Here is a 23,035-nt window from a genome sequence, read left to right as displayed (position 1 = left end):
TGCTGTGCTTTACAGGGAAGACATCCTCCTCCCTCATGTGGTACCCTTACTGCAGGCTCATCCTGACATGACCATCCAGCACGACAATGCCACCAGCCATACTGCTCATTCTGTGTGTGATTTCCTGCAAGACACAAATGTCAGTGTTCTGCCATGGCCAGCGAAGAGCCTGGATCTCAATCCCATTGAGCACGTTTGAGACCTGTAGGATCGGAGGGTGAGGGCCATTCCACCCAGAAATATCCAGGAACTTGTAGGTGCTTTGGTGGAAGAGTGGGGTTACATCTCACAGCAAGAACGGGAAAATCTGGTGAAGTCCATGAGGAGATGCACTGCAGTACTTAATGCATCTGGTGGCCACACCAGATACTTTTACTTTTTACCCCCCCACCCCATTTGTTCAGGGACACATTGTTCCATTTCTGTTAGTTACATTTAAAAAAATATATATTTTACCTTTATTTAACTAGGCAAGTCAGTTAAGAACTAATTCTTATTTTCAATGATGGCCTAGGAACAGTGGGTTAACTGTCTGGTTCAGGGGCAGAACTAGATTTTTACCTTGTCAGCTCAGGAAATTGATCTTGCAACCTTTCGATTACTAGTCCAACACTCTAACCACTAGGCTACCTGCAGCCCCATGTCTGTGGAACTTGTTCAGTTTGTGTCGCAGTTGTTGAATCTGATGTTCATACAAATATTTACACAGTTTTCTGAAAATAAACGCAGTTGACAGTGAGAGGACGTTTCTTTTTTTGCTGAGTTTATTTACTGCATGAGGAAGCTGGAGGTGGCAGGCCTCCTGTGTTATGTGGGGATGCATCTTTGAGATTAGAGAGGATATGACAGGGTCTGTGTGTTCTGTGACACTGTATAAAGAGCTGCTCTGTTCAGGGCCCCTTGCCACAGGCTCTAAGTGTTGAGGCATCGCCAGCATGTGATCCACCCAGCCGACTGTCCCCATACATTGTAGAAGAGAGAGCACAAACAGCCTCCATCTCTCTCTAACCAGCGAGCTAGTCACTGCTCTTCCTGTTTCTTCAAGAAGTGCAGGTGTTCTCTTGAGATTGTTGATTCATTTTTTAATGTGTCAAATTTGCAGCACTCTCCACATTTCACCTGTTCCTCTTTGTCCTGCAAATCAATTGGCTCTAACCGTATGCACTAGAGTTCCTGCCCCCTTTTAGAACAGGGGTAAGCAACCGGGTTTTGATCCAATAGGGCACCACACCTGACCAACTAAACTAATTGATCAGTTCAGTGATTGCCTAAATTCAACTCCCCTGGTCTTCCAGGTCAGTTAAATGCAAAACATGAAGAGCCTGCACACTCCAGGACCGCCTAGCTATTTTAGACCATACAGATAAGTATGTAATTAGCCTGCTGAAGGCCTTCCATCTTGTAAATCAGCAGTGTCAAACGCATACTCATGCCTAGCGTCTGTTTTTTCCTTTTAATTAAGACCTAGACAACCAGGTGAGGAGAGTTCCTTACTAGTCAGTGACCTTAAGTCCAAGGGAGGAGCAAAAAGTCACACGCAACCCCTCTGTAGAATCAGTTTGACACATGTTGTAGATCATCCATCTTAGCTCCTCACAGCATGTTCTATCCATACTCAACCCATGCTGCCCAAGGTGTGCCTCAACCTCCAGGGGATAGAGATCCAGTATTTTTATCCAGCATCTAGGTCACCTCCACATGGGACAGTCATGCAGTGGAGTCCAAGTTCAACAAGGCTCTGCTTTATCCTATTTTTCTAGAAGAAAGACCCCTAGTCATTGTACTGTAATACTCTGTTCCTGTTTCCTGTTTCCACTAAAAACAACCTCAAACACTGAACACAGTGTAGCAAAACAAGACGGTGTATAATATTATTCTTGTTTAATATCCCCAAACAAGTCAGAAAAAGCTCATTATAAAGCAGGCTTGAACATGTTTATTATAAGAAATTAAGGGCTATTCGTCATCAGTTTATGAGACACTTTATTTCACCCATTTAACTTAGTGGTCTGGAGGTTTTTATCAACAGGATAAATCAACAGGAGGCCATGAGTTGGTCAGAGGGCTAAGGGGAGTGGGGCTAACAGTTAGCAAAGACACAGTGAGAGCAGGGAGGGGTATAGGGAGGGAGGGTTATACAGTACAGTGTACATGAGGCAGATAATAACCCTGCTTCACAGACAAAGCTCTTGTCAGCTGGGTTTACACAAGCTTGGCTCTTCTTCCAAGGTGTTCACCGGGCCTGGCTCTCTGACTCTTCCTCATCGTCTTCATACATCTCTCCCTCCTCCTCGGTGGTAGCGTCCTGGTACTGCTGGTACTCTGACACCAGGTCGTTCATGTTGCTCTCTGCCTCGGTGAACTCCATCTCGTCCATGCCCTCTCCGGTGTACCAGTGCAGGAACGCCTTGCGGCGAAACATGGCGGTGAACTGCTCGGAGATGCGCTTGAACAGCTCCTGGATGGCCGTGTTGTTCCCGATGAAGGTGGCGGACATCTTGAGACCGCGGGGCGGGATGTTACAGACGGCCACTTTGACGTTGTTGGGGATCCATTCGACGAAGTAGCTGCTGTTCTTACTCTGGATGGCCAACATCTGTTCGTCCACCTCCTTCATGGACATCTGACCTCGGAACACCATGGCCACGGTCAGGTAGCGTCCGTGACGCGGGTCGCAAGCGGCCATCATGTTCTTGGCATCAAACAACTGCTGGGTGAGCTCGGGTACAGACAGTGCATTGTAGCACGCACTGCCACGCGCCGTGAGGGGGGCGAAGCCAGGCATGAAGAAGTGCAGACGGGGGAAGGGCACCATGTTGACAGCCAGTTTGCGGAGGTCAGCATTGAGCTGGCCGGGGAAGCGGAAGGAGGTAGTAACACCGCTCATAGTGGCCGACACCAGGTGGTTGAGGTCTCCATAGGTGGGCGTGGGGAGCTTGAGCGTGCGGAAGCAGATGTCATAAAGCGCCTCATTGTCAATGCAGTAGGTTTCGTCTGTGTTCTCCAGCAGCTGATGGATGGACAGGGTGGCATTGTAGGGCTCCACCACTGTGTCTGATACTTTAGGGGAGGGCACCACGCTGAAGGTGTTCATGATGCGGTCAGGGTACTCTTCCCGGATCTTGCTGATGAGCAGGGTCCCCATGCCAGAGCCTGTGCCCCCTCCGAGGGAGTGGGTGAGCTGGAAGCCCTGGAGACAGTCACAGTTCTCACATTCCTTCCTGACTACGTCCAGTACTGAGTCCACCAGCTCTGCTCCCTCTGTGTAGTGGCCCTTGGCCCAGTTGTTACCAGCTCCACTCTGACCTATAGGGCAACAACACACTTCAAGATAGAGCTTCAGCAATGATCAACGCTGCATTTGTACAGGGAGCTACAAATTTACATCATTTTAATGATATTTGGGAGCATTTACTGTAAGTAAATAAAAGCAAATGTCTTTAAAGGAAATATTACAGACTATTTATGTTGTTAATGGCAGAAGAGACTGTAAATGGCAGATTGACTGTTATTGCCAATATACTCTTCTAATGCAATCACTAAGCACTGCAGCCATATTTAACCCACGTTGGACAGATACTGACCGAAGATGAAATTGTCTGGTCTGAAGAGTTGTCCGTAGGTCCCAGAGCGAACACTGTCCATAGTTCCTGGCTCCAGGTCTACTAGGATGGCCCTGGGGACGTACTTAGAGGCTGGGGAGAGACAGCAGATGAGGTTACCTGCAACGCCCTAATAAATACTACTGTATATCACAGTCAAGTTCAGTACAATAGGATTAAAGTGGATATTCAAGGCTACATAAACCCCAAAGAGTGAGTGAGTGTTCAACTGAAACAGGTCATCACAAGTATTTGAGCAACAGGGCTTTTAGTGTTGTGTTGTTTCTGGGCTTGTGTAGATGTGTATTTAGTTCCAGTATCAGACTCACATGAGGCCTCATTGTAGTAGACACTGATCCTCTCCAGCTGCAGTGGGGAGTCGCCCTCATAGTTCCCTGTAGGGCTGATGCCATGTTCATCACTGATCACCTCCCAGAACTGCACAACACAAAGACAAACATTACCAGTAACACACAGTTCTATACAAGCAAAATGTATGGAAACTTCAGATTTATAGTCGGGATCATATTGAACTGTCACTTGGGTACTTGGAGGTGAAATTAGTGGGGAGCTCTAGTAAAAACTGTTAGAGGAGTGGGGGCCAATGTAAGTTGGGATAGTGGGCGTCTAGGCTGTCTGTCATCCGTCCTGGGTTCTGCTTCATTGATCCATGACCCCATTTAAGACAACAGTTAGTCCAGCTGTCTCCACCCTCCCCCAGGCCCTTGGGCCACTAGACTCATACTGAGGTAGAGGCCCTCTCAGAGGGGACAGACTCCATCTGGAGAGGCTCTCTCTGGCTCAACACACACACAAAGTGTGTTACTAGGTAAAGAGACAAAAGAGGGCACTGCCTAATGAAGTCCCCTCGATCACTTCAAATATGTATACGGTCACTGAGTGTATAGGCCAGTGTGTGTATCAGACAGAGAGAGAGACAGACAGAGCCCTATGAAAGTCTAAAATAGAACACAGACAGACCACCGCAGGCCCACACAGACAGCACTATCAAGGGCAAACACAGGACACGTAGTTGGAAGGAGGATGCCAAGTGGCCATATCAAGTCACAGATTAGATATTGTCCATTTAACAGTTTCTCATTACTATGCAATAGAAGGTCCTTATGTGCAAAGTGCGGTTCTCCTTTAATTAGCAAAAAACACCATCTGGGCATTCACTAAAAGCAGACAAAAACACCAAAAAGATACTGTACACAATAACAAATGGTCACTCAAAAGCCCCATAGTGATCCCATATTGGTATCAGTGTGTTAATCCCATATTTGTGTCACTCAACAGCCAGACAGATGAAGTGACATTTAAATGTTTTATTGTACCTATATTTAACCAGGTAGGCCAGTTCAGAACAAGTTCTCATTTACAATTGCGACCTGGCCAAGATAAAGCAAAGCAGTGCGACAAACAACAACCCGGAGTTACACATGGAATAAACAAACGTAGTGTCAATAACACAATAGAAAAATATATATACAGTGTGTGCAAATGAGGTAAGATTAGGGAGGTAAGGCAATAAGTAGGCCAGTGTTGAAGTAATTACAATTTAGCAATTCAAAGACTGGAGTGAGATGTGCAGAAGATGAATGCGCAAGTCGAGATACTGGGGTGCAAAGGAGCAAAAAAATAAATAACAATATGGGGATGAGGTAGTTGGATGGGATATTTACAGATAGGCTATGTACAGGTGCAATCATCTGTGAGCTGCTCTGACAGCTGATGTTTAAAGTTAGTGAGGGAGATATGAGTCATGAGCCAGTGATTTTTGCAATTCGTTCCAATCATTGGCAGCAGAGAACTGGAAGGAAAGGCGGTCAAAGGAGGAATATACTTTGGGGGTGACCAGTGAAATATACCTGCTGGAGCGCGTGCTATGGGTGGGTGCTGCGATGGTGACCAGTGAGCTGAGATAAGGCAGGGCTTTACCTAGCAAAGACTTATAGATGATAGGCAATGATTTATAGATTAATCCCATATGGTGTCAGTGTGTTGACAAAAACAACCTTTCCTCTATCCCAACTGCTGTTACCAAGGGCACCACACCCAGTATGAAGACAATATTATGTCTGAGCTCTGACAATGGTGTCCCTCTTCCTCTCTCCAAGTGCTGTACTCCCTCCTTTCCCTCCCTCCCTTTCTCTCCTCTGCAGAAGATACTCCTTAGTTCTCTAATTATCTATCCTGTCCCAAACAGACGTCCCCTGCCATTAAATCAGTAATTAGGAGTTCCTCTTGTTCCATAATTATGGCTCTAACTCAATCTGGCAACATCTCTTCTAGGGGATAAACAAAGAAACAGAAAATAAATAAGAAATGGAGAGACAGAGATTAAAGGGAAACCGCTAGACTGCGATAGAGAAATACAGAGTTCGATGACTAAAGAGTCTGTAGGGAATTTCTGCTCTCATTCTCAGTTACGATCGATACACTGGCAAAAGTGTAGAATTCTTCCGTTGTCATCGGACTTCATCATGTACTGCATTAGCAATGGCAGATGTGTGGTGCTAGTAGACAGACTGCCATATCATAGTTGAGCATCAGAATGAGCTCACCATTGCAGTATATCAGATGACAAAAAGTCCCACTCCCAACACCCCCCACCCATCTCTCTGGGTCTCTCTTTGTTGGGAGTAACCTGAGCATTATGAACAAGTCATTTTCCCAACAACTGCCCCATTAGAGAAACGGTGGTCAGAATCAGCAAAAGAGCAGAGTCACTAGTGAAATACTCCAGAGGGGAGTGAAGAAAAGTGGACACATGACACATTCACTTGTTCAGCTGTGGTCAAACAAGTATGTTTCAGCTGATGCTGTAGTTGTAGATTTGGTTCTGGGTAATGATGATTATGGTGATGAGGCTGATTACGATGATGAGGTTACGTAGCTGTCCGAAATCCCTACAGAGCCTCCTGAGGCTCAGAAAAGGCTGCCTTAAATGTTATGAATAATAAATGTCCCGTCAGGCTGAGGAGACAGTAATAATTACCCCCCCTGTCTTTCACTCTGAAATGATTTCCATTTATGATCCACCATGTTGAACAAATCCATGATAAATCGCCTCCAGCTCCAGTAGACTCACAGATCATAGTGAACTAATGTCCCCAGATGGTCAAAACACAACAAAAGGGGAGAAGACCTGTAGACCGGTTTAGTTTTAGATGGTGACATACAGCCAGCCAATCAGGTAATGGAAGTGCAGGCGAAGCCATCCAAAACAGAGCAGCAACGAAATAAAAAGCGGTCTACTGTTGGCTAAAAAAAAACGGTCACAGTCACACACTGTAAAATCTGCATTACAGCTTTAGACAGAAAAGCTTTCAGCATTTAGGCAATATCCTTCCTGAAGACTCACTGTCTAATAAACCATCAAAACGGAGAGCAACCAAAACCACTAGTCAGTGCGATTGTAGGCTATTTGCAGTGGTAACTTATGTCCAGGTATCATCATTTGATCCTCCATTAATACAACGTTGATGTACTGATCCAGTCAAATAGGTCACATGTCTATCTATATAGGCTATCAACTACTACATCTACTGGAAGCTGCTTTGAGAAAGAGAGCTATACTTGTCATTGTGACATTGGCCTGTAAATTGTGTTCGGGCCCTAAGTGGAGTGTTTGCGCAGCTGGACAAGCTCCAACAGTCCGAGCCTTTGTCTGTCTGCCCCCCCACCCCCCCCGCAGTCCACCCGAGGGTGTGGTGGTTTTCAACAGTGTCTCACCACGCCTTTCTGTGCATGATACACTCGCAGTTTACAAAATATGGTGGATCTCTCTCTGTCCGTTAACCATTAAAACAAATGGTCACAGTTCCGGTCTGGTTAAGGTGTGGGCTCTCCCGGTTTACTCTATTGACCGTGTATGAACCAGAAAAAAGGAGAGTGTGAAATGCGCCTCTCCTTTTCCGTCTCAGAGTTTAGTTCCATCTACTCATCTCTTTCGCAATCTGCGACACAGGCGGGGATTCTGAACTATTCAACTAACCTAACGTTACCGAGTAAACCTGCCGCCCCACAACTTCGGTGTAACAAAAAAACATACGTATGCATTACATTAAACAAATATTACACAACCAGGCTTAAAATGGCACAATAGCACTTGCGTAAAAATATTTAAAATAATCTACTTTGTTTATACCTTGGCTCCGATCTGGTTGCCACACTGGCCGGCTTGAAGGTGAACAATTTCTCTCATCCTGTCCTCTGTGTGTTATGTACGTCTTCTTGCGGATGTTGGAGAGGGCGCTGGTCCCAGTCGCACACGGAAGCAAAGGGAGTGTTATGTGCTGAGTGGAGGTTTTATCTTGCGCAGGTCTGCTGTGTGGCGAAACGGGTACTCTGTTCCTTCCACCAATTGCTGACGTAATTTATGTTCTGGAGAGAGACGGTCGCTGACCAATGGCAGACACCTGCGGCAGTGCATCCCAGTGCGAGTCAGTGGAAAACTAACGGGACGTGGCTGACTTGCAGACCGATATTTCATTTTCGAACTGGTTCAAATTTGGTAAAGGTAAAAACCTCTTAAAGTTGCAAGTAACAAGAACATTTCCCAGGACATAGACATATCTACTATTGGCAGAACGCTTAAATTCTTGTTAATCTAACTGCACTGTCCAATTTACAGTAGCTATTACAGTGAAAGAATACCATGCTATTGTTTGAGGAGAGTGCACAGTTATGAACTTGAAAAGGTGTTAATAAACCAATTAGGCACATTTGAACAGAAATGCAATGGTTCATTGGATCAGTCCAACACTTTGCACATACACTGCTGCCATCTAGCGTCCAAAATCTAAATTTGCGCCTGGGCTGGAATAAGACATTAAGGCCTTTACATTTACATTTACATTTACATTTAAGTCATTTAGCAGACGCTCTTATCCAGAGCGACTTACAAATGCATTTCAAAGATGGTACCAAAAAATATGGTTGTTTTTTTCTTTGTATTATCTTTTACCAGATCTAATGTGTTATATTCTCCTACATTAATTTCACATTTCCACAAACTTCAAAGTGTTAACTTTTCAAATTGTATCAAGAATATGCATATCCTTGCTTCATGTCCTGAGCTACAGGCAGTTAGATTTGGGTATGTAATTTTAGGTGAAAATTGAAAAAAAGGGGTGGATCCTTAAGAGGTGGTAAGGGTCAGTAATAGATTTTGGCTAGTCGTGGCTGTCAAAGGGATGCTGGTCAGAAACACCACACCACCACCAACACTATGACCACAACCACCAACATTTGAAAAATCCCAGAGTCATGTGAAAGCAACAACACAGCTTAGTTAGATGTCAGGGAGATGAGAGAGGAGAGAAAATGATCTTAAACACTGAACAGTGTTACTGATTATTTTTCTGTCTGCACATAGTATTGTGGCATGGTGCATTTCTTCTATAGACTAGGAGATCACTCACACCTACATATTTTAATGACAGAGATGAACCATTTCTGACAGCAAAATATTTTTGCCCAAAGTGAGTCCCATATTTGTAATCTCAGAAACATGATTCATTATCAGCAGATTCAGGGAGGAAGAAGAGTAGAGCACGTTGAACACTGATGACCACAACCTTGCTGTGGCCCTTATTAGCATGAACACTGCAATCATTATACAGTGAATAGTCTGGTCCAAGGATGTTTTATCTATGCCTCAACTCTCTGCAGTCTCTGCCCGCTGAGATATGTATTGATTGCTGAGTCAGGTAGCAGTTGTGGTTAAGTGCTCTGAGGAAGACTCCAGTGGCGCTCCTCATGGACAGATGGTCTGCCTATGAAGCGGGTCCTGTTTGTGTACTTGTTTGTGTGCGTGTGCACGTGTGTGTATGAGACATCTACAGTACATGCATACAGTACATGCATACAGTACATCTCACACTGTAAGTTGTGTCTGTTCCAGTAGCCGTGTGTTCTGATTTCCAGAAACACGATTGTGACGGGCCATTAGTCTCTTTGGATGTCTGGGCCTGCTTTGTCTTCACACAGAGCCTGTGGAGAGGATGACAAGCCAACACCCGTGAAACCAACAGCTGAGGAACCTCTGTTCAGAGCACAGAAACCAGTATGAGGCAGCCACCACATCCCCCTCCTCTCTGCCCCCTCAGTGTCTGCCAACCACTGCTGCTTAGCAACTAGATCTACACAATGTGAGCGAGCCTCCATCGCTAATCAGCCACACAGTGTGGGATAGCTGTTGATTTCCTGTTCGTCTGCTAATATAGCTGAGATAACTGTGCTTTAGCAGAGGGGCGTTCACCTGTTAGAACATCAATAAACCATAGTGTCCCTCTAAAGATCACACTAACACCAATGATTACGCTATTGACCACACTGCCATAGACTTGGGAGTGGAAAACTAGATTAGAGGGATTTTGTATGGAATCTCACTGGGTTAGAAAATTCTGAGTTGGTACTTTAATTAGACATTGTGAATAGTAGTCCTACTCTCACTGCTCTGGGTTACTGGTAGTCTGCTATGACTCTGTTGAGGATTTAATGAGAGTTGAATCATGGATTATGTCCCTGTTCTTTAGTCTGGCAGTGTAGCCTAGTGGTTAGAACATTGGACTTGTAACTGAAAGGTTGTAAATTCAAATCCCTGAGCCGACAAGGTACAAATATGTCATTCTGCCCCTGAATAAGGCAGTTGACCCACTGTTCCTAGGCCATCATTGAAAATAAGAATTTGTTCTTAACTGACTTGCCTAGTTAAATAAAATCCCCAAAGTCTCCACATCCTGTGGGTCTGTAGAACACTGGCCCATGCACTGCCAATTCTGGGGGTAATGAGAAAAACTGAAGCTATATTTTTTGCCAGCACTGGTCAAGAGTTGCTTGTCCGCCCTTCCCATGTCTCAAAGCCAATATGGCCATCTAGTGGTCAGAAACTGCCAGAGCCTCTCTAACATGTTTGATGTAAAGGGCCCCAATAGTGGCACAGAGTGTGGTGAAGCTGATCAAATTGATGCTACTGTCATGTAACCCTCCTTCAAAATGATTAAATCAAGCATCTCATAACTTATCTATCCTTCTCTGACTCTGCATTATGCCAGTAAGGTTAGAGAGGAGGATTGCCATGATGATTCACACGGCATCAGTTGACTTGATGACAGGGTTATCTGGGCAACCATTATAAAATGGCAGTTCACATCATGAAGCACTGTTGACGAGACAGTATCCATATTTGAAAGGCCTTAAGTGAGTTTACGACTTAATTTGTTGGTCGGGACCTCTCTTCTTCTAGACAAAACCACTTCTGAGAAGTATTTTGAATGTCCGGAGGGAAATACATTGTAAACCAATAAGTCTGAAACAACCTCTCATCTCAGAAAGAGACTGAATGTGGAGTTTTTGAAACCCACCCAAACACAATTAAACTGGGCACTTGGTATGACCCCATACCTAACGTTTTGTCTTCCTAAGTGTTTTAAACTGCCCTTTATCTAACCTCTCTTTAAAAATGAGCATACCAGCTCATTTCAGCATTTCTCAGTAATGTCTCACTTTCAAATGAACATATTGCTGAAGATAATACTGTAGTTAGATTTTCATGGAAGCTTCCATGCACAGAAATACGTGTGTTCTTTTTTTGATTGGGGCTGTGCCATACAGCGTACAGTTCATACTTATGTACAGTTCATTGTATAGACCATTGTTGAAAATATAACCTATACAGGGTTAGGCAGAAGGCATCAACAGGCAAGTAAGAATGTTGGTTACCTAATTTGATTCCAGTGTGACTAGGAGACATTGGGCTCAGACCAGACTTTCTTGTGGAAAACACGCACAGTATGGAGCCGTACAATGGAGCCTGTACAATCAGGTCCTTGTCAGGATTTCAAGCTCTCATTTGGATGCCAGCCACTAAGTGATTACTGCACCCATCTCATCCCAACCTCAGTCGTCCATCCATAACCCCTACATGCCTAATCGGCTCTATCGATGTTCTCTGATTGGATGTGGTGACCTCAGAGGCAAGGCAGGGTGACTGTGTGCATGCAGAGACACACGTACATAAGGGGTGTGTTCCAGATACACATTTTCTGAGCAGTTTTCTGCATAGACCCTTATATCATTTGTATGTGGTTCTTGAAATGTTGCACTTCTACTGTCATTGTATTGATAATCTGCACAGACCTGCATAGAACCTGTGTACCTGGAATGCACCCAAGGTCAACAGGGGCATGATTGAGGTTACACTATGTCCACATTGACTTCATCATGTACTACATTGTACTACACCAAAACCAAAACTATTATAAAGCACTATGATGAATTTGAGTTTGTAGAGGAAATAATCTTAATCTATAGGACTCATTTGTCAAGAAGGGGTTTAAGTTTCCTCCCTTGGGTTGCAACAATGAGGACAAGCATGTTGGTTCTTCAAACCAAAGCAGTGGAAGATGTGAACAGAGCAGCTTTGTGCAGCAGAGCTAATGGAGAAGACACCAGTTGAGTGTCAGCCCCCTCCACCCTATTGCTTCAGTGAAGTGACAGGAATTCCTATTTGATGCCTAATAAAGGGCCAAAACAAGAAAATGTTTGTTGATATGAAAGCCCTCTGTTATTACAGTGCATTCCAGGCGCTCAGTCCTCCAAAAATACACAGCCTACCCCAGGGCCCACAACGACCGGCTACCACGTGGTGGACGGGGGGAGGGCAGGCTGAAGTCCGTGGCCCTCTGGCTTTGTCTCCTACTTCTAATGAGGATATTAGGATACTATGTCCATCCAAACAAACATATCCACAAAGTTCCAAAGGTTACAGTATCATCAGCGCACTCTCAATCTCAGATGCTGCTCAACCACTTTCTGTTTATTTGATAGAAAGCTCCTGTCACATTTTTGCATGCAGCATATGGCTTTGGTTGACTTTGGTTGACTTTGGTTGACTTTGGTTGACTTTGGTTGCCATTTGAAGTCATTCAACAAACAATAGTGCAAAGGAAAACTAGAAAGCTCACAGACAAACACGCTTTTCAATTCAACCCGAAGGAAAGGAACTGGGTGATTTGTGAAGGCTATGGTTCAAAGGCTTTGATTTTAAAACGGGGATCAGAAAATTATCCAACTGAATTAAGATGCCCATAAACAGCTTTAAATTTCCCCCATCAGTTTAAAAATGTATCCTCACATTAAAAAGCACTCCAGGGTCAGCTAGTTGAATGGACCTTGTGTCTCAGTGGGCAGCTTAACTACAAATAAATGCATTTTGCATACATATCTCTCCATATTTAAAATATCTTGAAAACATGATTTGTCAATCCCATGATAGCAAGTATACAGCTGTATAGCCTGGCTCAAAACAAATTGTCCTCCTCTCTTCCTGGTCTTGTATCAGCCAAGCTAATACAGCTGTATATACAGTGGTGCAAAAAAGTATTTAGTCAGCCACCAATTGTGCAAGTTCTCCCACTTAAAAAGATGAGAGAGGCCTGTAATTTTCATCATAGGTACACTTCAACTATGACAGACAAAATGAGAAAAGAAATCCAGAAAATCACATTGTAGGATTTTTAATGAATCTATTTGCAAATTATGGTGAAATATAAGTATTTGGTCACCTACAAACAAGCAAGATTTCTGGCTCTCACAGACCTGTAACTTCTTCTTTAAGAGGCTCCTCTGTCCTCCACTCATTACCTGTATTAATGGCACCTGTTTGAACTTGTTATCAGTATAAAAGACACCTGTCCACAACCTCAAACCGTCACACTCCAATCTCCACTATGGCCAAGACCAAAGAGCTGTCAAAGGACACCAGAAACAAAATTGTAGACCTGCACCAGGCTGGGAAGACTGAATCTGCAATAGGTAAGCAGCTTGGTTTGAAGAAATCAACTGTGGGAGCAATAATTAGGAAATGGAAGACATACAAGACCACTGATAATCTCCCTCGATCTGGGGCTCCATGCAAGATCTCACCCCATGGGGTCAAAATGATCACAAGAACGGTGAGCAAAAATCCCAGAACCACACGGGGGGACCTAGTGAATGACCTGCAGAGAGCTGGGACCAAAGTAACAAAGCCTACCATCAGTAACACACTACGCCGCCAGGGACTAAAATCCTGCAGTGCCAGACATGTCCCCCTGCTTAAGCCAGTACATGTCCAGGCCCATCTGAAGTTTGCTAGAGAGCATTTGGATGATCCAGAAGAAGATTGGGAGAATGTCATATGGTCAGATGATACCAAAATATAACTTTTTGGTAAAAACTCAACTCGTCGTGTTTGGAGGACAAAGAATGCTGAGTTGCATCCAAAGAACACCATACCTACTGTGAAGCATGAAGGTGGAAACATCATGCTTTGGGGCTGTTTTTCTGCAAAGGACCAGGACGACTGATCCGTGTAAAGGAAAGAATGAATGGGGCCATGTATCGTGAGATTTTGAGTGAAAACCTCCTTCCATCAGCAAGGGCATTGAAGATGAAATGTGGCTGGGTCTTTCAGCATGACAATGATCCCAAACACACCGCCCGGGCAACGAAGGAGTGGCTTCGTAAGAAGCATTTCAAGGTGGCCTAGCCAGTCTCCAGATCTCAACCCCATAGAAAATCTTTGGAGGGAGTTGAAAGTCTGTGTTGCCCAGCAGCAGCCCCAAAACATCACTTCTCTAGAGGAGATCTGCATGGAGGAATGGGCCAAAATAGCAACAGTGTCACGCCTTGGTCATAGTATTTTGTGTTTTCGTTATATATTTGGTTAGGCCAGGGTGTGACATGGGTTTAAATGTTGTGTTTCGTATTGGGGTTTTGTAGGCATTGGGATTGCGGCTGAGTAGGGGTGTAGCATAGGTTTGGCTGCCTGAGGCAATCAGAGTCAGGTGATTCTCATTGTCTCTGATTGGGAACCGTATTTAGGTAGCCGGGGTTTCACTGTGTATTTCGTGGGTGATTGTTCCTGTCTCCATGTTAGTGTTCACCAGACAGGCTGTATAGGTTTTCACGTTCCGTTTGTTGTTTTGTATATTTATAAGTTATTTCATGTATCGCGATCATTCATTAAAGAACATGAGTAACAACCACGCTGCATTTTGGTCCGACTCTCTTTCGACAAACGAACGCCGTTACAAACAGTGTGTGAAAACCTTGTGAAGACATGCAGAAAACGTTTGACCTCTGTCATTGCCAACAAAAGGTATATAACAAAGTATTGAGATAAACTTTTGTTATTGACCAAATACTTATTTTCCACCATAATTTGCAAATACATTTATTAAAATTCCTACAATGTAATTTTCTGGATTAAAACAAAATCATTTTGTCTGTCATAGTTTAAGTGTACCTATGATGAAAATTACAGGCCTCTCTCATCTTTTTAAGTGGGAGAACTTGTACAATTGGTGGCTGACTAAATACTTTTTTGCCCCACTGTAATTGTATTCTTGTATTCAAAATAGTGTCTTCAAATATATTGATACCTGAAATAGAAAAAGGAAGTAATTATTATCTTTCAAAATGATTTAATAATATATTAAACGTGATTGAAACGTGATTGAAACTTTATTTGGAGGAGAAGAGCAGTGGACTGTAGGCCTCGATATAGACCTCTCCTCTTGTCTGAGAGAGGAGGCAGTTAGACAGATGGTCAGCCCAGGTTACACTGAGGACAGAGAGCTTGTGGGCCTTTATATGGACAAGAGAGACACATACAGTATTTAAGAGGGGACTAAATTAATTCTCACATAACATCACTTGTGGCATGAGAAAGATTGAAATTACACTTCTGGACCAAAATAGTTTTTTATGAAAAACATTTTTATCCACAGGATCACATACTGACTAAAAGAAATGAGGAATGACATCAACAAACATTACATGATTAAGAAATGTATGACATGCAATATGTACACTGTACATAAAATAACAAGAACAATAAATATTTTAGGATTAATTATGTTATTATTAGTATTGCAATAATACTAGTAATGATTAATTATCAATATTACAACAATATTATAGCAACAAATGATATCATGACAACAATAGTGTTATAATTATATTGTTATCATGCGTACTATCACTGTCCTCATTACTGATGCTGTTATTAAATAATACACCATCATGAGCTTGAAATAACAAGTCCCAGAAATGTTCTATACTCACAAAAAGCTTATTTCTCTCAAATGTTGTGCACAAATTTGTTTACATCCCTGTACGTGAACATTTCTCCTTTGCCAATATAATCCATCCACCTGACAGGTGTGGCATATCAAGAAGCTGATTAAACAGCGTGATCATTACACAGGTGCACCTTGTGCTGGGGAAAATAAAAGGCCACTTTAAAATGTGCAGTATTGTCACACAATACAATGCCACAGATGTCTCAAGTTTTGAGGGAGCATGCAATTGGCATGCTGACTACAGGAATGTCCACCAGAGCTGTTGCCAGATACTTTAATGTCAATTTCTCTACCATAAACTGCCGCTAACATTGTTTTAGAGAATTTTTCAGTATGTCCAACCGGCCTCACAACCGCAGACCACGTGTAACCACACCAACCCCTCCACATCCAGCCTGGTTGGTGGTTGGGCCTGGCTGGCAAATGGTTGGTCCTATGCTCTCTAAGGCCCACCTATGGCTTCACCCCTGATTGGCTGGGCCTGGTTTTCCAGTGGGTGGGCCTGGATGACAAGTGGGTGGGCTGCACCCCTGCCAAGTCATGTGAAATCCATAGATTAGGGCCTAATGAATTTATTTCAACTGACTGATTTCCTTATATGAACTGTAACTCAGTAAAATCTTTGACATTGTTGCATATTGCATTTATATTTTTGTTCGGTATATGTTAGTACAATTTGACCATAGCAATATGTTGAAATACAGTAAAAAGTAATCAAAAATGTACACATTTACAATGAGATAAGTTTGAGCCTTGGTTCTGACACACAGCCATAAAATAGCATGGATTGTTTAAAGGGATGAATATTGATACCCTCGAGGCTTTACCCTCGAGGAAAATGTTATAACTATGTTGAAACATTCTAATTATTCAGTACATCCATAACACAATTAAAAAACATGGCTAGTCTACATTACATGGGCTACTTGTAAAATAAACATTGAAATAAACATTTTGTTTCTGTCTATGCATACATTATTCTTTGCATTAAAATGGTGAGGATAATCTGAAAATGTCTGATCTGTTTCAAGATTGGATTTCATGTAAATATTTGTATTCCAAAAGTTTTTATTTGAATTTATAGGTCATTTTTGTCAAAGGCCTAAGTGGGCTAAGTTAGGCCTAAATCATACTGTGAAACGTCTTTGTACATACTTGGAAGTTGGATGTAAACAAATAATGAGTGAATAAATAAAAATGCAACCCTCTATATAGACCAATTAGGCTATTATTGGACTTCACAATACACTAATTGTATTTAATCAAAACGTGACAGAATTGTTTTCTTGTACAAAACACAACTTAATGACTCATATTTGTGCATCTTTCTTTGACTCCATACAAAGCATTAGGGCTAGTGTATATCAGTATGCCCATTGATCTTTTTCTTCAACAATAGCCTCTTTCAAACAACATCCTCTTCCCAACAACATTCTGGGAAATTAATTCCTATTTTAGACAGAACACTTGCTATATCTTATTTAAAGTCTATTTCCAGTGTTGGCTATACAATTAAAGCACAAATTACTATTTGTCCTACATAGTACACTGTAAAATAATCATGTTTTTATGCTAATTTACTTGCAGCCATTTACCTGTACATTACTGTAAAAAAATGTACAGTATGTTACCGTAAATTCCAAAGCAACTTTGGTTTAACAGTACATTATTGTAGTACATTACTGTAAAGTTTACAGTAATGTACTTTTATACCAAAGTTTCTTGGTGCCTGAGAAAACTGGACCCGCAGCCTTTACACACATTGGCATCAGTTGCTGTTATATGGAGATGATAACTAAATAGCAAATTTGAGGGTGTTAAAATCACGGTGTTGAGGTAAAAAGTGTTGTGAGTGTTATATCTGAGTGTTGATTCTGGTGGGATCAAATGAAATATTCACTTAGTCACTCACTTGGTGAAGGCTAGATGACTAAAAGCCATCGAATGCAACAATCATGTCTCTGTCACTAACAAACATACAGCAAAAAAGTAACCCTGGGAAATAAATATGCAGTAGTTACACCCGAAAATGTTAAAACAACACTCCAAATGAGTTACTGTAACACCACGTGTTAATTAGCTAACACTGAGAAAGTGTAACAGTATCAGCTCTTAAAAGGTGTTAATTTAAGTCGGAATTTGCAACACCCATTGTGCTTGGGACCAATCACTTTTGGGGTGTTGGTTTATCAACACTTTTAAAAGGTGTTAGTTTAACACTAGGCTATTTGAGATGGTTACATATGATTTCTAAGAAAGTGATACATTTAACACTATGGGAGTTACAATTCTGATCACACATTTGCTGTGTATAATTAGATATAAATGCTTTAGATTATGGTTCAAGCATTTGTTCAACACGCAAGTATGGCATATATGTATGGTTTGGCCTGCAACATGGAAGAGGCCAGGGGTTGGTAAAATGTCCCATACGTAGCACTGTGCCGTTTTGCACAATCCAACCTGAGGTCTCATAGTTTATTAACTATGTATTTCAGTTAATTCAACAGCAATGGCAGGCATTCGCCTAATAGTGCCGCAAATATCAAATAATCTGTTATTCCTGAACAAATCCTGCAGTCACGTGAATTTCCATGGAAATAGACACTCAAGTATGGAATCGCATCGAAAGGTGACGCAGGAGCAGAAGAGCAGCTCCTTGAGTGTCTTGCGCAGCTCCTGGCTCCTATAGGCGTAGATGAGCGGGTCGATGAGCGAGTTACAGATGATGAGAATGAGGAAGAGGTTGAAGTAGCTGAAGAAGCAGGTGCAGAAGGGGGTCGTGGGGCAGGTAAGGATGAGAATAAGGTGGAGGAAGAAGGGTCCCCAGCAGAGGATGAAGACCCCTAGCAGGATAGTGAGCGTGATGGCGCCCTTCATGCTCGTGCCCTGGCGGCGAGACTTGTAGATGGCCATGATGCGCCGCGAGTGCACGTGCGCCAGGATGAACATGTGCATGTAGAGCACAGCGGTGAAGACAAGAGTGATGCAGAAGAAGGTGACGAGGCATACAATGACGGCGGTGTGCGAGTGGTAGACGATGAAAAGTATGCTGGCGGTGATGCTGGTCAGCCACACCATTGCGATGATGGTCACCGCGCGCTGCGTGGTCATGATGCTGTGGTAACGCAGCGCGTAAAAGATGGTGATGTATCGATCCGCGGCGATGGTGCACAGGAAGGACAGTGATGACACCACCGAGCTGCAGTTCATGATGTCGATGACGTTGTCCAGGTGCCGCAGCATTTCAGGTGTGACCACTAGCAGCCCGTGTTCGGTGAGCAACATGACTATGGTCTCCACTACGTTGGCGACGCTGACCAGCATGTCGGAGACGGCCAGGCAACATATGAAATAGTACATGGGCGAGTGCAGATTGCGGTTCTTGATGATGGCCAGCACCACTAAAATGTTCTCCACCAGACTAATGAGGCCCAGCGTCAGGAACAGCTCCTGTGGAATGCGGAGCGAGCAGGTCGTAGAGTTCTGCTCCCTGGCGCGGGTGTTGTTGGTGCTGTTCTCACTGTACATGGTGAGGGTGCTCAGCTCCATGTGGTGGTGCATGATGAAGTTATGTTGAGACGTATTGTCCATCATGTCTGCTGCTCACTGCTGTTGTAGGCTATTGGATGAGGTGGAAAGAAAAAGCCTTCAAATATTTTCTTTGTGGTCTCTATAGTGTAACAGAATCAACTAGTTATTCTATAGACATCCTATCCTTTTCAACTGGACTGTGACCGCAGGAAAAAAAAGAGCACAGAATGTGTGAGGTGAAGGTAGTTTAGCTCACGTTTATGTCGCAAGCCTGAAATTGGAGTGATGTTTTCCCACAAACGGAGGTCTCCAGAACGAACTTTAACACAGAGTGAAGAGCCCAGATGCTCACAGTGGAGAATCATCCATGTGAAATGGTCTCTCTCCCAAGTAACTGTTTAGATTCAAAGGTGTATCCAACTGTATTTTGCACATAGTCCATGTATGGTATTTCCAAGTGATGAGAATCCTAGTCTGAGTCTGAAAACAGCTCCTTGGTGCTGGATGGCATGAGAGAAAATCCTCTACCATTTGGACGTCCAAGTAGGCTCCAAGCAATCATAATGCGTGAACTGAAGCCTATCCAAGTGAGCTCTCAGGCGCACAAAGTGACAGTGTGTTCTTAAAAGGGTCCACCGCCTATCTAACTCCTCCTTTCTCATAGCGAAAGCCAACCGCATGATTCTCAGACTGACACAAACTCTAATGAACGCGTGATCCCGCATGGAAGTATTTAACAAGATTAGGGAGTAAAATGGATGGAGAGAGTGTAGTATTGATATACTTACTAATCGCCTGAACAGAGCATAATAGTAATTAATTGAATAATTCAAATACATAGTTGAGAACATGTTCCCCAGCACTAAAATGGAATTTACCGCGCACTGTGCACAACTGAGGTAACCAATTGATTTAGACTATGCATACTTCATATGCCTCAAATACACGAGTGTACAAAACATTAGGAACACCCATGGGACACTCCAGACACTATGGAAGGGCTATTATTACACATGCATCTGCCTCAGCCGTGTATCTTATCTAGGGTGTGGTGGGCATGGTCTACACTGGGTGTCCAAAACATTAGGAACACCTGCTCTTTCCATGAGACAGACTGACCAGGTGAATCTAGGTGAAAGCTTTGACCCCTTATTGATGCCACCTGTTAAATCCTCTTCAATCAGTGTAGAAGGAGGGGAGGAGACAGGTTAAAGAAGGATTGTTAAGCCTTGAGAGACTATTGAGACATGTCTTGTGTGTGTGTGCCATTCAGAGGGTGAATGGGTAAGACAACATATTTAAGTGCCTTTGAGCGGGTACGGTGGTTGGTGCCAGGCGCACCGGGTTGAGTGTCTAGAACTGCAACCCTGCTGGGTTTTTCACGCTCAACAGTTTCCCGTGTGTATCAAGAATGGTCCAACACCCAAAGGACAACCAGCCAACTTGACAACTGTGGGAAGCGTTGGAGTCAACATCCCTGTGGAACGCTTTTGACACCTTGGTAAGTCTATGCCCCTAAGAATTGAGGCTGTTCTGATGGCAAAAGGAGGTGCAAATCAATATTAGGAAAGGGATTCTTAATGGCAACCGACAACAATGTTCAGTTAATTTAAAAAATGACACGCTAACGCTCATGTATCTGTATTTGGACGGGAACTTTACGCACAGTGCACAATTGTAAATGAATTCATGATTATGGCTCAAACGGTTGCAGTATTTTTCTTCTTTGATATAATTGCGAAATACATTTGTAATTACAATAAAGATTATAAAGGCTCGCAAACATGATGTTTGTTGTCTGCCAAAACAGCGGTAACGCGAGCTATTACCCAACACAAATGGGAGGGGATTTGGATAGACAACCCCGATTGAATGGGTTGGTCCATTACGCATGAGGGTTTTTGTAGTGACCTACTTGCAGCAGAGCCACTTGGCATTTTGACAGGTCTTGTGTGTGTATGTGTGTGGGGGGGACTACCTGTCCTGCGTCCCGAGGCGATTATAACAGAAGGGCGGGCTCTTTTCTCCGCTGCATTGAATCGGATGTTTTTTTCTTCTTCATTACAATCTCGATTTGATTAATGTTTTTATACCGTGTAGTTGAGCAATCAAGAAAGCGTTTTTTTTCCAACTTCAGAAACCCTTCGTAACACTACAAGCGGAGCCTCAAGTTAATGATGACGCAAGAAGCTGCCCACGCAGGCTACACATGGACAAATTGAGTTCGAGTGTTGAACCTCATCCCAGCCACCCAATAACAATACACAGTGATCCATTCAGGACAGACTTTGGACTCATGAAGCAACATCACTTTAAACCAAACCAAAACAAAACAAAATTAAATATATAATTTAGTCGACAATGTTCATAAAATATGTCCAAAACAAGATATATTTGTTAAAACTTGTGACAGCTGAGAAGTGAATACTCACTGCTGGAGGAAACCACATAAAGAGTTCTGAACAAAGTGCCAAGTGTTATGGCCCCAGCCTTTGAAACAATCCTTCTCAGTGCTTGCATAGCCAGCCTCTTCCTCTAGCGATTACATGGGAGATATAACACACACAAACTGCAGTTTGTGCAAAAGGCAGCATTCTCTCACCTGTGGAGAGCAGCAGTGTCAACTGTAAGCAGCCAGACTGTCCATAGTTCGAGTGTGATAGTGGGAGAATCCCCCATTCACTTAGGGCCAGACACAGATCTGTATCAGCCTCTAGCTGAGGAGCACCACTCCTACCTGGGACTACAACTTCAGACCTAACCAGACCGACTCAACATCTGGGCCTATCACACACAGTCTGCAAAAGGGGCATCCAACTACCATATGTGTGTCTGGACTGTCACTCTGTCTGTCAAAGAGAGACACAAGAGGGGTTGGATGGGGTAGGGGGGACCCAATAGGACAGATGATAAGTGATGTGGCCAGTGGCGACCTGTCATTTAGGGCAGGTGGAGCAGAGCCCCGCCTGTTTTGAATGTTATTTTGGCATTAATACGATGTAAAAATGTAAACAATGTAAAAATTTAAAAAAAGAAAGAAAAAAGAATACTTGAGTTAATAAAGTCGCATTCAAACATGGTCTCTTTTTTGCTTTCTTGAGGAAGGCAGCTCCAAAATGCCTAGCTCAATGCTTTCTGTGGTGGTGGGGCAGCCAGCGGAAAATATGGAGCTTAGGGGATGGTAATGTTCTCTAATTGAGCCGTGATATGCTCAGTGTTCTGTCACTCATGGCGACACTACGTCACCACAAAATCTTCGGGGAGAGCTCGAAAATTCAACCCCCTTGGGTACTGCCATAGAGTTACATTAGAATTGCCCATCCAGTAGCTCTTTTCCAAGCTTAAAAGGATAAACATTCAACATTGGCCATGCTGTCAATCCATAATGAATTCTGCTTTGAACGGTCATCCAACTCGGAATTGCATGTCGGGAACTTGGGCCTCTTTCTAGAGCTCCGACCTGAAGATCACTGACGTCATCATGATTCAATCTGTATTTTTTTTCAAGTTCCCAGTTGTCTTGAAAGCATCAATAATCCAGAGAATGTCAGACTTTAATGACATTTGCCTACGAAGGACCGCCGCGCAACCTTCCTGTTCAAGTGAGTACAGCACAGAAAGAATGCCAAGAATGTGCAAAGCTGTCATCAAGGCAAAGGGTGGCTATTTGAAGAATTTCAAATATAAAATATATTTTAAATTTGTTTAACACTTTATTGGTTACTACATGATGCCATGTGTTATTTCATATTTGTGATGTCT

At 43.1% G+C, this 23,035-nt stretch overlaps 2 protein-coding genes across 2 annotated transcripts; both read right to left on the bottom strand.

Moving 5' to 3' along the window:
• Positions 1 to 1,921: 1,921 nt before the first annotated feature.
• Positions 1,922 to 7,966, bottom strand: LOC118372441 (tubulin beta-3 chain). Its single transcript, XM_035758335.2, has 4 exons — positions 7,756 to 7,966; positions 3,932 to 4,040; positions 3,585 to 3,695; positions 1,922 to 3,306 (listed from the first exon to the last, which is right to left on the bottom strand). Exons 1-4 carry the CDS (start codon positions 7,810 to 7,812, stop codon positions 2,234 to 2,236), a joined length of 1,350 nt encoding a protein of 449 aa, XP_035614228.1. The 5' UTR covers positions 7,813 to 7,966; the 3' UTR covers positions 1,922 to 2,233.
• Positions 7,967 to 15,364: 7,398 nt separating this feature from the next.
• LOC118372449 (melanocyte-stimulating hormone receptor-like) lies at positions 15,365 to 22,291 on the bottom strand. The gene has a single exon (XM_035758355.2). The coding sequence runs from the start codon at positions 19,334 to 19,336 to the stop codon at positions 18,320 to 18,322; it is 1,017 nt and encodes a 338-aa protein (XP_035614248.2). The 5' UTR covers positions 19,337 to 22,291; the 3' UTR covers positions 15,365 to 18,319.
• Between the last annotated feature and the right edge of the window lie 744 nt (positions 22,292 to 23,035).

Source organism: Oncorhynchus keta, chromosome 2 (assembly GCF_023373465.1).
Source record: "Oncorhynchus keta strain PuntledgeMale-10-30-2019 chromosome 2, Oket_V2, whole genome shotgun sequence".
Taxonomy (NCBI): Eukaryota; Metazoa; Chordata; class Actinopteri; order Salmoniformes; family Salmonidae; genus Oncorhynchus; species Oncorhynchus keta.
The sequence above is the reverse complement of the archived record's forward strand: the minus strand, read 5'-3'. Positions and strand labels throughout refer to the sequence as shown.

Bases quoted from the DNA above. Each gene is read 5' to 3' on its own strand.
- LOC118372449 (XM_035758355.2), bottom strand. From the start codon at position 19,336: ATGATGGACAATACGTCTCAACATAACTTCATCATGCACCACCACATG.
- LOC118372441 (XM_035758335.2), bottom strand. From the start codon at position 7,812: ATGAGAGAAATTGTTCACCTTCAAGCCGGCCAGTGTGGCAACCAGATC. The intron at 4,041-7,755 runs GTATAAACAAAG...TGTGTTGTGCAG, and splicing joins GCAACCAGATCGGAGCCAAG to TTCTGGGAGGTGATCAGTGA. The intron at 3,307-3,584 runs GTCAGTATCTGT...GTTGCCCTATAG, and splicing joins ACCAGACAATTTCATCTTCG to GTCAGAGTGGAGCTGGTAAC.